Source organism: Rhinatrema bivittatum, chromosome 3 (genome assembly GCF_901001135.1).
Source record: "Rhinatrema bivittatum chromosome 3, aRhiBiv1.1, whole genome shotgun sequence".
NCBI classification, from domain to species: domain Eukaryota; kingdom Metazoa; phylum Chordata; class Amphibia; order Gymnophiona; family Rhinatrematidae; genus Rhinatrema; species Rhinatrema bivittatum.
Window position 1 is genome coordinate 516,305,196 of NC_042617.1, and position 15,160 is coordinate 516,320,355.

Sequence of the window (15,160 nt, forward strand, 5' to 3'; positions counted from 1 at the left end):
ATCTCTTTGTCAAGGATATTAGCCAGAAGCTCCCAATAATTTTCTTCGCGGCCAAAACCTTCCCATCAGAGAAGGTATTCCCAGGTTTTGCCTTGTTTGCGGACATCAAGAATGGCTTTGACCTTGTATTCTAGGTCATCTTCTGCATTGATAGGAGATGGTTCCTGAGATTTGGAAGAGAATTCACTGATGATGAGTTGTTTCAGAAGTGAAACATGAAAAGCTTTATGGATGTTCAATCCAGGTGGTAACTTCAGACTGTAGGTAACATTGCCAAGACATTGGAGGATTGGAAATGGTCCAACATAGCGAGGAGCAAATCGAGAGGAGGGTAATGTCAGTCTAAGCTGCTTAGTGAATAGCCAGACTTTGTCACCAGGTTGAAAGACAGGCGCTTTGGAATGATGAGCATCATAAAACGTTTGGCTTGATCACTCGCTTTGAGTAGCATTGCTTTCGTCTGAGTCCATAATTGATGGATTTCTTCAGCAGTAGCAAACTCATTTAAACCTGCTATGCAAAACCCAAGATGTCTCTTCATGGAGTCACCCTTGGCTCTCTGACCTGGCCACTCTAGACTTAGACCTTGTCCTGTGGCCTCCAGGCCTTCTGATTTCTTGCTTCTTGTCCCATGGCCTGTCTAGGCCTTATCTTGCCTTGTGGCCTCCATTCTTGCTCCTTGCTCCTTGCCTTGTGGTGTCCGTACCTGTACTATTCTTGTATCTTGCCTTGAAACCTATCTAGGCCTCTTTCTACTTAGGGGCTTTCAGGTCTATTACCTAGTGGCCTATGGGCCTCCAGCCTTGCTGACTTTGGACTTCTATGTTCTTTGTTCTGTGTTGTCTTGACTAATCCTTATCCGGTCCTGTCTTTGTCTGCCTTCTCCAGTCCTGTCTCAGTTTGGTCTTGCCGTGCCCAGCCCAAACCTGTTCCTGGTATCCACTTCCTATATTGTCAGTACCTTGTCTTGCCCCAACCTGTATCTAGTCCCAGTTCCTGTCCAGGATCCTGCCTTGCCTGTTTCTCTCCCAGATTGTGCTCAGTACTTTGCTTTGTTTCTGTCTGTACTCAGTCCCAGTCCTTGTTCTGTGTCCAGCTCCAGTATCCAGTCCAACCCTGCCCCATCCTGTCTCTGTTCATAGTGCATTCCTTGCCTCATCCAGCCTATCCAAGATTGCCTTGTCCAGCTTGTCCAAGACTTGTCTCACTCACCATGATGTACTGCCTCTGCAGCCAAAACCTACTGGCCCTCAGAACCCAAGAGTTCAACCTGTGAGAGAGGGGGGCTGGCTAGGCAGAAGATTAGCCCATGTCTTGCCTTGTAGTCCTGTACTACTCCTGGGGTGGTGTTCCCTGAGTCCAGCCCAGCACCTTGCAACAATTAGTTCGCCTTCTGATAAAATATAATTATCTAATAATTAAGGATTGAATTTTAGCAGCTAGGCCAGACACACTACTGGATGATTAGGGTTTGCAGGCAGGATATGAAGGGTGATCAAGAGTAATCAAGCCAGTTCACTCTACTCGCCTCTCTTGTTTTCAGGGTATGAGATTATGCTTATGCCAATGGCAGCTTTGTCATATATTTCTCACAATGGGTTGGGCTAATGTAATGGGCCCAATATGGATTGGAGGTATCCAGTGACACACAAGATCTTAATATGGTTGTGGCATACTTTACTTCTTGTTATACGTGTTCAAATAGACATCCTCTTCCAACTCCACTGAATAGCATTTTCCATGGAAATGTTCATGGTCTTGCAGGGGAAGGATGTCAAAAGTGAGCACGTCCAGGTTGCCTACTTTTGTCTGAAGTATAGAATTCAGGGTACAAACTGCTCATAAACCACTAAACCACAATAGGTCTGATCAGCCTGGAGCAATCCCTGATCCTGTATGCCTTTCCTCTTACTTGGTCACCTGTTCAGCAAAAAAGTATATATATATATTTATATATATCGGAATATTTATCTTTCAGGGCGCAAGGAGAGTTGCATTTGTTGGTCTAAGAATAGGCATATTTGCATTTGGGCACTCTCAGGATTTCACCCTGAGACTCAGAGAATTTGCAGGGTCTCATGGGGAAACACTAGAAAACTCAGAGCCTTTCTGTATACAGCTCAGCCACTCCCCTTCCTCAGTAAACCTGCAGAGAACAGGAGAAGTGGACTGAACCTGGAGCAGACATTACAAGCAGCATATGGGGATAAACTGGAGAGGGGCTGCAATATCCACAAAACTCAATCTGCAGCTGTGATTCCAGGACTTGGGAATCACTCAGCTAAGGGTAGAGTGAGGATGCATAAGTCATGAAGCTGTGACTCATAGGAGGTGATGGCATAGAGAGTGTTGGGGTCAGGGAGAGACGAAGGGGAAGTATGCTGGGTCATTTCGGGAGGGGAGACAGGTTCTAGTGATGGGTGAGAGAAAAAGAAAGTGTGGATTAGTTGGGTGGGGGGGCAGTGGAAGAGAAAGAGCTGATACATATTATTCCAGTCCTTCCCTCTCACCCCTTCCTCTGCTTATCAAAAGCAATCTCCCACATCTCAAAATTTCCCAGGTATGAGAATGGGAATTTATCCACTGCCTAACTAACCCATAGTAGGCATTCAAGAAAGCAGAATGAGACTTCCTTTGATATCAAGTTTAAATATTGTTATTCTTAAATAAAACTGCTGCCTTTTATTTCCATTCATGGCTGGTTTATGGTATGAGGATGGAGGAGCGGCGGTAGACGAGGGGTCATGACTGCCCATGTTAAGACATTTGAGAGAGCTCTGAGATTCTAAAACCTGCAGTGACTGCACATTATTAATGAGCCTCAACAACCTTTCATGTTATGGATGAGTAATCTTGATAGAGAAAGTTAAATATTATCTGCCTTTTCTTGTTAAAAAGAAACAAACTTCTGCTGAGCAAAGTCTCACAAACTAGTATCACGAAAGCACCTTAAAACATAAGCTGATCTAGCACTCTTGTGGCACATTAAAAGTTTAGGAAATCATTTCCTTGGTCTATTTTTTTTAATCCTCTTCGGCACCTCAGCAACAACAGACCTCTGCCATACTTTACTGACCAGACGAAAATATAGCAACAAAAATCAACCTCTGCTTCATTCCCCTGAGACCAACCTTGAGGCTAGAAGAACCAACAAAATGGTAAGACCAGCTGTATTAAGTCACTACATTTTAGAGTGACATTATTTAATATTTATTACTGCACAGTAGTCCCATAGATACTAGGATCAAAAATATGCATGCCTCTTTTTGTCCGTGATCATAAAAGCAGATTCTTCAGAGGAGATTGTCCTTTAGTATGCAGTTCGCATATTAGTTCTGCAGACAACCCTCAGCATTAAACAACATGATTCTTTAAACAGGGAAGTAACTGCATTTCAGCCAAAATCTCATCTGTGTTCTTCAGCAATGTGCTTTTCTTCCCAAGATGAGATCCTGCTCATTTATTCACTGATTTCCTCTCATCTTTCAAAAATAAAGAAACCTTGTGTAAATTACCACAGAAAGTCTGCTTCATAATAAACATGTTTTTTTTTTTCTGGCCCTTTATTATATAGAATGAGGGGTATTAATTTTTGTGTAATGCAGCCAGAACGCCTGTGAATCCTTCAAAAATAATCTTAGAAAGCACAGGACAAAGCAATTTCTTTTTGTACTCTCTTCATGTTTAGCTAAAAACCTTGGGCCCAACATTCAAAGCGCAATCAGCGCTTGATATCCAGATAACGTTACTCATTTATTCAGTGGAATACAGCCGGTTATATATTTCACTGAATACAATAAAAATAATGTATTCCCTGCTCACGCCACAAGCATAACAGATAAAACATGATCATCCATCACGCTTTAATCAGTACCTAGAGCCTATTACATTTATCCAAATATCTTTGGGACTGCTCTCCAACACAACCAGACTTACTAGGATAACTTAGCTGTATGACACTGAATATTGACCTTATCCAGCTAAGTTATCTGGAAAAGTTAGCCTACCCATGAATTCCCCTGGAATGCCTGACTTATTCAGGTTAGTTTTACCGATCTAAAATTTACCCAGATAAATCAGTCAGCAGCAGTCAAATCTCGCAGATTGTCTGGTTAAGTCTGAACATAGCCGGACAAAATGGCATTGAATATGGATCTCTTATTGTTTGCGCAATTAATTAGCCTCCCTGGTCATTTTTCTTTGAAAATTAGCTACTGGGTGCACATACATACGAGGATTAAATAAAGTGCCTTTGTACTAATCACCTGCTGTATCTGCGGGCCAGCTATTACTGATAGCATTAGAAGTGCTGTAATATACATGCATGGATTTGAAAATTAAATATATATAGGGCATCTGATTTTAGGTGTTTATTAATTGTAAATTTAGGTGTTTATGTTCCAGCTAATTAGGGGTTCTTTGTGAGTACCAAAAATCAGTTTTTGCAGTGCAAAAGTTGGGTAACTTTTCCAGTTGAATCAAATACACACATTTGTGCAGCTGGGCTACATATACCTGTACCGGCAATAAGAAGGACATTAATGCTATGAGTCGCTAGAGAATAGTGATTCAAGACCATTACCCTATTTGAAATAAAAGGGAATCATAAAAAATGACAAGGAAACAAATAAGAAAAATAGTAAAAAGAAAAAAACATAAAAAATAAGAGACCTATATGCTATTTAATACCGGATGGTATGTGTCTGAAATGCAGGCTGCAGATGATCGAAAAGACCGGACGGTTCAGTGAGGTTGTCCTGAGCACGTTGACTTTGGCTTGCTGATGCAGTCCTGTTTCTCAAAAAATATTTTCTCTCTTTGAAAAATTTGCTCTTTTGAGATATTTTTTATGGCAAGATGAGATTGAATTGAATAAGATATTATTTGGCAAATGGTAGATAACAATATATAAGATATTTGGCGATACCTTTTGTGCTAACATTGAGTTTTTAGATAGGTTCGCAAAAAATTGCTCTTTGCGTTATGGTTTTATCAGAGACAGATCTTATCAGACAAACCTGAGCAATTTTTTTGGGTGACTAAAGAGTCAGACCCAATACCTCAAAAGACAAGGTCTCAATTTGTGCTCACTGCATATCACACTACTCAAAATATTTATATATATCTATATAATATTTCTTTATTAATTTATAACTTTCCTTAACATTATAAATAGTCTTAACAATAGAAATACCATGTAAAACAATATTTCAATATTTTCAGAACACCGACACTCATTCATCCCAATTCAAACTACACAACAATCACACTCACCCCCACCCTATAAACATTACACATAAAAGATCAATATTGCAAATATGTTCAGTTGAATAAACAATCTAATCAGTTTCTCAAACAGTGCTCTAGACTCCGGAGCTGCTCAGAAAGCTGTTGTCCTCGTGTTTACACAATGTCATTGTCATTACTGAAGGAAAACTTGATTCGTATCACACTGTTATAACTGAAGAAGACTTTACTGGCGTCATGGTGTTTTGGCGGCCCTTAGCCGCCATTAGCAGAGAGCATTTGAAGTGCTGAGAACAGGAATGAATACATTTAGACTTTTACGGAAACTTCCGTTCATAAGATTGAATCAAATGGGCTTTTGAGAAACATTTTGGAACTCGGTTATATTGGCAACATTGGGAGCCCGATTTGGAACTGTCCCCTGATGCAGGTGGCAAAGAGCCGCCGAAATGCCAAACGTCGAAATGCCAAAAGTCTTCTTCAGTTATAACAGTGTGATACAAAGAGTGAGGGAGAATGAGGGGGGAGGGGAGAATGAGGGGAGGGGGGAGGGGGAGAATGAGGGGAGGGAGGGAAGAATGAGGGGTAAGGAAATGGACCAAAAAAAAATGTTAATGTAGCCCGTTGTTACGGGCTTAACAGCTAGTTTATATTGTTTGATGTAACTATTTTTCACCTTCCTTCCCCCCCTCTTTTGCTATCTGTTATATGTAAACCAATGTGATGTACAAACAAACTTCTGTATATAAAAGCTTTAAACATATAAATAAATAAATAAATAAATAAATAAATAAATAAATACAATTATTTATCCTATTTTAGCTTTGCAGGCTTTGGAAGAACCCTGCATATAATAGGGATGTGCATTTGTTTAAAATAAATGAATGAGTAAAATGTGACAAATGAGGCCATTTTCAGTTTGCTACAAATAAAATGAACCCAAATGTTAGTGTATATTTGTAGTCGTGTAAATTTTAAAAAAATGGGCTTACAGCGAGACCAGGCCAAGGCCTGGTCCTGTCACTGAGACAGAGGCTTGACCTGTCACTGAGGCAGAGACCAATCTGAGATCAAGACAGCAAAGGCCTGGGCCTAGGCCCAGGCTCAGGCCTGACTTCTGGTCCAGTCGCCGAGGCCAAGGCCCAAAGGTCCACAAACAGGCCTTTCCCCATATTCTATGGTATCACTGTTGTGCATCCTACAGGCAGACAGCATCATTTTTATTCGAAAGAAAAAGAAAGAAGACAGTGGAAGACCTGGTCCTGGGCCTCCAGGCCTGGGCATCAATGATAGGATCCAGCCTCAGGCCAGTCCCTGATATTGAGCCTAGTCCTCCTTGATGGGACAGGTTCCAGCACCTCTGTCAAATCTGATGCATCAGTAGAGACCCAACAACCCAATGCTGATCTCTGGGGTAGCCCTCCAGCCACTCAATAGGCCTTTTGGACCTGCCATACGGGAACGGCAAATGCGCCAGGACGGACAGAGATCAAGGGCAGACGCTGAAACTGGAACAAGATGAGACTTGAAGACTGAAGACGATGATCAGTCGTAACTTGAATATGAGGTCAGATGATACTGAGTAAGGATGAGGCAAGGCTGAAGAGAAGAACATCAGGGACACTGATGAGGACACTTGCTGAGTGAAAAGATGACAGAAGAGTTAAAACTCAGTATGAAGGTATCTGGCCATGACTCATAGCAGCATCCATCCTGAACTGAGCTTCGGGGACCAGGCGGGATCGACGCACTTGACAGGTCAATAGAAGGAAGGCGAAACTTCCGACCTAGCGTGGAAGACGCATCCGAAGGTCATCCAAAGTTGAAAAGAGGATGGTCCTCTAGGAGGTAAGATCCAGACCCAGGCTATCCGAGAAGAAGGCTACCCTGACAAGGGAGCCAAAGAGTCTGAAGGTTTCCTTGAAGTAGGAGCCAAAAGGATCCGAACGCTTGACTGCGAAAGGTCTGAAGATGAGGACGTCATAGGATTCCAAGGACGAAGACAACTTGACACGAAGACAACTCGAATGTCAGGACATCTGGACTTCAACCCCCTGGACACTCAGTCAAGAACATCAAGGAGGTGTCGAGTGAACTGGAGAACAAGACATCAGAGACATCTGGACATCAGGACTTCGGATCCCCAGGGCACTCAACCAAGAGCATCGAGGAGGCTCCAAGAGACAGAACAATAGGATAACGGACTTCTGGAAACACAGGACATTGGAAGGCGAGGACTTCAGGAAGATCTGAAGGTGAAGGCATCAAAAGGGTCGGACGACGAAGACATCTGAAGACAAGGACTTAGGATCCGGCGAGAGGCCAGACATAGAACGAAGATGAGACAAAGGATCAGGAACCACAAAGGAAGACAAGGGAATTCCCATGAAGAACAGAGTGCCTTGAAGAAGTGGAGGAGGACATCATTGGAGACTCCTGGACCAAAGAGCTGGAACAGAGGATCCAGGAGCAGTCCAATTCCAGAACTGATTCCTTGCAAAGGAGTCATTTCCTCTTCAACCTTTTGTAGGGCTGAAGAGAAAATGACTCGATGACATCATGAGGAGGACTGGCCCTTTAAATCTGAAGGAAAGGAGTGGCCCTGCACCTAAAGAGGCAGGACCAGGGACAGAAACCATGCTCTGAAGACAGAGCCGAAGCAAGGAAGCAGGTCTGAGGCGGCTCCCGCCACAGGAAAAGCTGGGGGCAGCTCCAGCTGCCGAAGAGACACCGGTGGCAGCCTCCAGGCCATGAAGAGGAGCTCCAGGGTGGCCTCCCAGCCGCAAGAAGAGGAAAGTGGAGGCACCTCCTGCTGCAGAGGACACCGCTGACATTGGTAGCTTCCAGCCGCGAAGACCGAAGGCTTCAGGGTGGCCTTCAGGCCACAAGGAACCGGCGTCTGCGGCCTCCTGACTGCAAGATGAAGAATAGACGCTGGCGGCTCCCACCGTGAAGGCAGGATGATGGTGGCGGCTCCAGGCTGCAGAACATTGGCGGCTCCTGCTGTGAAGGAGAGGAAGCAGCAATGGCGGCTCCAGGCCGCGACGGTGGCAGGCCCGCCATGGACCACAGCAGTGGCAGTCTCAGCCATATGGAGATGGCACCGGGAAGAAGGCAAGCTGTCTAGAGGAAAAGGTGAGAGGCTGCTTGTGGGCTTGTCTCACTAGCAGAATCGTAACAACTTCCGACTTCCACAGTGGAACAGGTAGTACAACTAAGACCGCAATCCTTGCTGGATCGATAATGTGGCAAAGGGATTCTGAGGAGTCTTTGGTCTCAAAGGACCGTGAAAGGGCATTGGCTAGTTGATTCTTCTCTGCTGGACAGTATCAAAATTCAAAGTTGAAGTGATTGAAGAACAGTGACCATATAGTCTTTCGGGGGTTCAAGCACGGGCCTGTGGTAGGTATTCCAAGTTTTTGTGATCCGTATAAATCATGATTGGATTTATAGTTCCCTCCAATATATGACACCACACTTTCAGCACTAATTTTATGGCTATGAGTTCTCTGTCCCCAATAGTATAATACCTTTCCACAGGAGTGAATTTCTTAGAAAATAAAAAGCACAGCATAAGGGTCCCTTGGTCATTGTGTTGGGTGAGGACAGACCCTTGCCCAATGGCAAAGGCACCTACCTTCATGATGAAGGGTTTTGACAGATCCAGATGGTGGAGAAAGGAGTCCCGAAGAAATATCTGTTTAAGGCAGCCAAAGGCTTGAATGGTTTCTTCAGTCCAGTGTCTGGTGTCAGTGCCCTTCTTGGTAAGGGCTGTGAGGGGGGCTACCAAGGAGGAGTACCCATGCTCAAACTAACGATAATAATTAGCAAAGCCAAGGAAGCATTTCAAGGCTTGAGCCCAATGAGCTAGGGCCAGTCAGGAATGGCTTTCACTTTCTCTGGATTCATACGCACACCATGCCAAAAGACAATGTTGCCCAGAAATAGCAGTTCCTCCTTCTCGAATATACATTTTTCAAGTTTAGCATATAAATGGGGTTCACAAAGTCTTTGCAATACATGTTTTACTTGCTTATAGTACTGTGCCAGAGAGTATGAGAAGATGAGGAAGTCATCCAGGTAAACCATAACATGGGAGTACAAAAGATCCTGTAAGATCTTGTTGACCATATATTGGAAGACGGCAGGAGTGTTGCAAAGGCCAAATGACATGACCAGATATTCATAGTGGCCATCATGGGTATTGAGTGCTGTCTTCCACTCATCACCCTTCTGTATGCGTAAAAGATTGTAGGCCCCTCTGAGATCTAATTTCATGAAGATTTCCACCCTCCACCATAGGCAGTAGAATAGCTACATAATGAGGGGCAGCAGGTATTGATTCTTTTGAGTAATAGCGTTGAGGCCCTGGCAGTCTATGCATGGCCTGAACAAACCATTCTTCTTCCCCACAAATAAAAATCCTGCCTCAGCAGGAGATGAGGAAAGACAGTTAAAACTCCATTCCAGGTTTTCTTGTAATTGGCCATGGCTTCTGTCTCAAGGGTGGAGATCAGATAGACTCAGCCTCTAGGAGGCATCTTACCCGGGAGCAGGTCAATTGGGCAGTTATACTGCCTATGAGGTGGCAGGGTCTCTGCTTGGGTCATGGTATCTATGGTGGGATCTTTGTTTGTGATATACATACATGTATGGCCTGGGTTTCATCATAGCATGTGTAGCTCTTCCAAAGTTATTTGGTAATCTTTCTGGTTTCTGAAGTTTTGTATAGGCTACAGATATGTATTCGTTTAAAATGAATGTACAAAATACAGTGAATGAGGCCATTTCTGGTTCATTCTGAATGGAACGAACTGAAAATAGCCTTTGGACCTCGGCTTCAGTGGCGATCTTTAAAGCATAGTGAGTGCAGGGTCTAAAGCAGCACTCATGGGTGCCAACCTCACAGGGAAGCCCAGAGGGAGCAGGGTCTGTGAGCGTAAACTTAGTGCCCATGCTCACTGTGCTTTGAGGATCACAGCTGGATGACAGCTGGATGAAGTCCAGCAAGAAGGAAGGGTACCTTCCAGTGTCCAGAACAATCAATTTGCTGCCCCAAATATTGATATCCTAGGCACAGGCCTAGTAGGCCTGTGCATAAATCCAAGTCAAATAATAGTCCAGTTTGATGGTTTTCAGCACAGAACATAAGAACATAAGATTTGCCATACTGTGTCCGACTAAAGGTATATCAAGTCCAGTATCCTGTTTCTAACAGTGGCTAATCTAGGTTACATGTACCTGGTGGGGACCCAAAAGGTCGAAAGATTCCATACTGCTTATCTCAGGGATAAGCTGTAGATTTCACCAAGTCTACCTTAACATTTATGGATTTTTCTTCCAGGAACTTGCCCAAACCTTTTTGAAACCCAGCTACATAACAGTTTTTACTACATCCTCTGGCAATGAATTCCAGAGTTTAATTATGCAATGAATAAAAAAATATTTCTCTTATTTATTTTGAATGCATTACCTGGTAGCTTTATTACATGTTCCCTAGTTTCTGTACTTCTTGAAAAGTAAACAACTGATTTGCATTTACCTTTTCCACTCCTCTCATTATTTTATAGACCTCTATGATATCTCCCCTCAATTGTCTCTTCTCTAAGATGATGAACCCTAACTCCTTTAGCTTTTCCTCATATGCTAAACATTCCATCTGTTTTATCATTTTGGTTGATCTTCTCACTCACAGCGATGTACAACCAACATGGTGCCATGCACAACAATATAATTTAAATAAATTAAAACATTAAAATACATTTAAAATAATCATAATAACAAATGTAAACACATTTCTAACTATGTATGTATGTATGTATGTATTTACCTGCTGTATTCTTTCCTAACCATCCTGCTTTAACCCCATCTTTGCTCTTTAACTCCTGCTGCTCATCAATCTTGTTCACATTAAATGTCATCAGCCATTTGGATGCCCAATCTCCCAATCTTACAAGGTGCTCTTGCAATTTCTCACAATCCTCTTGTGATTTAACAACTTTGAATAATTTGTGTCATCAGCAAATTTGATCACCATACTTGTTGTTCCCATTTCTAGGTCATTTATAAATATGTTAAAAAAACAGTGGTCCCAGTATAGATTCTTAGAACACTCCACTATTCACCTCTCGTCATTGAGAAAATTGACTATTTAGCTCTACTCTCTGTTTTCTATTTTGAAATCAATTCTCAATTCACATTAGAACATTGCCTTTTCCACATTAGAACATTGCCTATCAACTGGCTCACCTTTATCCACATGTTTATCCATGGCTTCAAAAAAAGTAGCAAATTGGTAATTGGGATGGGACCCATTATCGAGTCTAGGACTAGGCTAGGATGTAGTTCCAGATTTGATAAGTAGGGGGGGGGGGGGGGGTCATCATGAAATTTTCTGGGCCTGGGCCTTTGTCCAGAACTAGGACTTGGCCCCAGCATAAGGCCAGGACCTAGGCCGAGACCCCTTCATCTCACTCAGGTGTAGGCCATGTCTCCTTCGTCAGGCGGTGGCCTATGCCTGGTCAAGTCCCAGGCTTCAAGCGCCAGAGTCACTCTTGGGCCTATGCAGGACCTCTGCTTTGGGTCTCAGCCTACTCCCTAGGCAAGGCCCTGGCTTCGAGCCTAGGCCTAGGCCTGATCCATGACCTTTTTTTTTAATAGGTTTTCAAAACAAAATGAGATTCCAACAACATTTTGTAAGAATTTTACTTGTTCCATTTTGAAAACGATCCAAAATGAAATAAGAAATTTTGTCTCATTTCCTGTTTCTCTTCAGTGCCCATTCCTAGTAGTTTACAGTATCTCTGCTATGGCTTTGTTCTCTCTTAATGCTGCTTTTATCCCTCAATCATCTAATGGTCCAACTGACTCCCTCACAGGCTTTTTGCTTCAAATGTCCCTGACAATGTTTTTATTATGAGTTTGGCTTCCACAGCAAGTTTCTTTTCAAATTCATTCTTTGCATTTCTTATCAATTCTTTGCATCTGACTTGCTAGTGCTTATGCTGTTTCCTGATTTCCTCATTTGGATCCCTTTTCCATTTTTTGAAAGATGTTCTTTTGGTTAGACTAGCCTCTCTTATCAGAACCTTTTTAGCCATGTCAGCAGTGTTTTGGTCTTCCTTCTACGTTTATTAATACATGGAATACATCTGATCTAGGCTTCCAAGATGGTATTTTTAAACAACATCTATCCCTAATGTAAACTGTTTACCTTTGTAGCTGCTTTTTTCAGTGTTTTCTAACAATTTTCTTCATTTTATCATAGTATCTCTTTTGAAAGTGAAATGCTATTGCAGTAGGTTTCCTTAGTGTTCTCCACTTATCAAGCCACATTTGGTCATGTTATGATCATTATTGCCAAGTTTCCCAACACCATTACTTCTCACACCAAATTATGTGTTCTACTAAGGATTAGTTCTAAAATAGCTTCCCCTCATGTCAGTTCTTGTACCAGTGGCTCCTCAAAGTAATCATTTATCTCATCTAGAAACTTTACCTCCTTAGCATGTTCTGATGTGACATTTACCCAGTCAATAACTGCGCTAATTCAAATCACCCATTTTGCTGTGTTGCTAATTGTATTATCATTTCATCATTATCTGTTCATTTTGGCCAGGTGGACAGTAGTACATTCCGATTGCTATTCTATTCCCTTTCTCACATAGCATTTCTAACCATAAAGATTCTACAATGCATCTTGTTTCCTGCAGAAATTTTATCTTATTTGACTCTAGGCCTTCTTTAACATATAGCACCACCCCTTCACCAATTTGCTATTATTCACCATGCTATCATTTTGATATAATTATGACCTTGGTATCAGTGTCCCATTGGTTATCATTCTTCCTTCCACAGATTTTGCTCCAGTTTTAAAATGTGGGATTTTTTTTTAATGTGCCGGCATGTCTGATCTCCCAGTTCTCCTTATTGTTTCAGATGGTTGATTTGACCCCTTAGAAGTTAGCCCTCCTTTGAGTGCTTTCTGTTTTACAAAGTCATAGGTTTTAGAGTTTTTGAGCAATCTGAGTTTAAAAATCACCATCTGCAAAGTAGAATAGAATGTGTAAAAAGTTCCTAGCTTTATGAGCATCAGCCCAGTCATACAATATCAGCTTGGGGAAAAATATACTGGCATCAAAGGATATTTCCTTTAATGCTTGCATTAATAAATCATTTTTGTTTTGATTGATGTAATTCCCTAATGAAGCATATAAAATGTGAGAGGTATTCAAAGCCTCAGTAGGGTTCAATATAGTTTGGTCAAACAGATGGCATAGTGGACCAGGCAATATTATCCATGCTGGAAAGGGAAACAAGGCCACACTTGCTTTCCCTCTGTGACCCCCTCTAATTGCTTCCCTTCTCTCAATTCAGATACCAGCCTCGGAATGAATGTACACTTTGTGGGAAAAGTAGGCTCTCACACACCAAGGTATCATCAACTCAACATAACTTTTATTTCTGAGGTTTCCAGCAGTCAGGATATACAAAAGTTGAAGAGTATTAAAAGACATTGATTTAATCAGGAATTCACAGGCATCCCACAGCAAAGCTGCAACATTAACATCACAATAAACATTAAACAAATACTCTTATATCAAATATATTCTTTCCTATAAGTTAGGAGAAAAATTAAAATGTGCTTCTCTTCTCTCTGTTCCTTTTTTCTAAATTACTCCCATTCTCATCTTAATTCACATCATTTAAATTACAGTAACTCTTTCCTACAGAAGACCATGTTACTTATAGGGATATACAGTAGAAAAAAAATTAATTTTGTTTCAAAATTTGTTTCATAGGGACCCCAATTCATTTCTTTAGTTTCAAAACAAAACAAAATTAATTTTTCAGCTTGATTCATTTTTCGTTTGCCATTAAAGTCACTGGGGGAAGCATTATGCCCTATATTGGGCTCCAGAAATGGGGTTTTCTAATCAATTGTCTTAAAATTTGTGGGCAGAAATTAACAGAAGGGGAAAAGAACTCCAAGGTACCTAGAAAGACTATGTAAATTGGCACCAAAAGTGACATGAATAGCCTAAGACTCCATAAAGGGAGAAAGGGGTACCAGCATTGGCAGAATTTCACCAAGTCACTGTGAAAGAAGCAAAGAAGTATAAAAAGTGTGAAGAACACTGCAAAGCTCCAAAAGATGTCACCAGCAACAGTGACATGAACCCTTGATGGCATCTCAAGTGGCAAATTGGCACCAAAAGTGGCATCAGCATCCTAAGGCTGCATGAACGAGGAAAGAAGCAGACAAAATGGCAGAAAAGCTCCCAAGCTAGGCACTGATAAATGGGCCAAGCAGCACGAAGAGTAGCCTCAAGACACCAAAGCAACCTGAGAAGTACAAAGCAGCCCACAAGACTAGCAAGAACAATTCATAGTGTTAGGTCTGGGGTACAACAGCAAGGCTCACTAGCAAAGAAAACTTCAATGTGTAAGATCAGGGCATGGAAACAAGGCTGACTGGTACAACCCTCCTCCCCCCCCCCCCCCAAGTGCTAGGTGGAATTGTGATTTAATTGTAGAATGGGCTATCTGAAGGAGAATGTTATCACATGTAGGACATCAGAATAGTTTCTCTAATGATTGTGGTATGGTTTTTCTGGAAAGTGGTAAAGGATACTTTATTTAGAAACCATTTCCCATAGTATGAGGTTGATCTGAGGCTGTTCTATTTCCTGATTTTCTGGTTTTGCATGAAATCACTTTCACAACTCTTTTATCACATTCAGAATATTGAAATGGTTAATTTTGAGCATCTTTTGACTTCTGCCTGTATTTTGTCCTTCTGAATGAGAGCATTTTTTTAGACAGACCACCCCAGTAGATTGAGATTGATGGAAGAAAGGAAGAACCGTGGAACAGCTGCTGTGCCCTGGTTGCGAAACCTGTGCCTTTTATT

The 15,160-nt window shown here is 41.9% G+C and overlaps 1 protein-coding gene across 1 annotated transcript in view; it reads left to right on the top strand.

The window, feature by feature from the left end:
- Positions 1-2,952: 2,952 nt before the first annotated feature.
- The window catches only part of LOC115088194 (L-gulonolactone oxidase-like), a 350,872-nt gene continuing 338,664 nt past the window's right edge, over positions 2,953-15,160 (top strand). Inside the window, exon 1 of the mRNA XM_029596219.1 lies at positions 2,953-3,158. Within this exon, the coding sequence (XP_029452079.1) occupies positions 3,156-3,158 (3 nt within the window). The 5' untranslated portion in view covers positions 2,953-3,155. The remainder of the gene's footprint in view (positions 3,159-15,160) is intronic.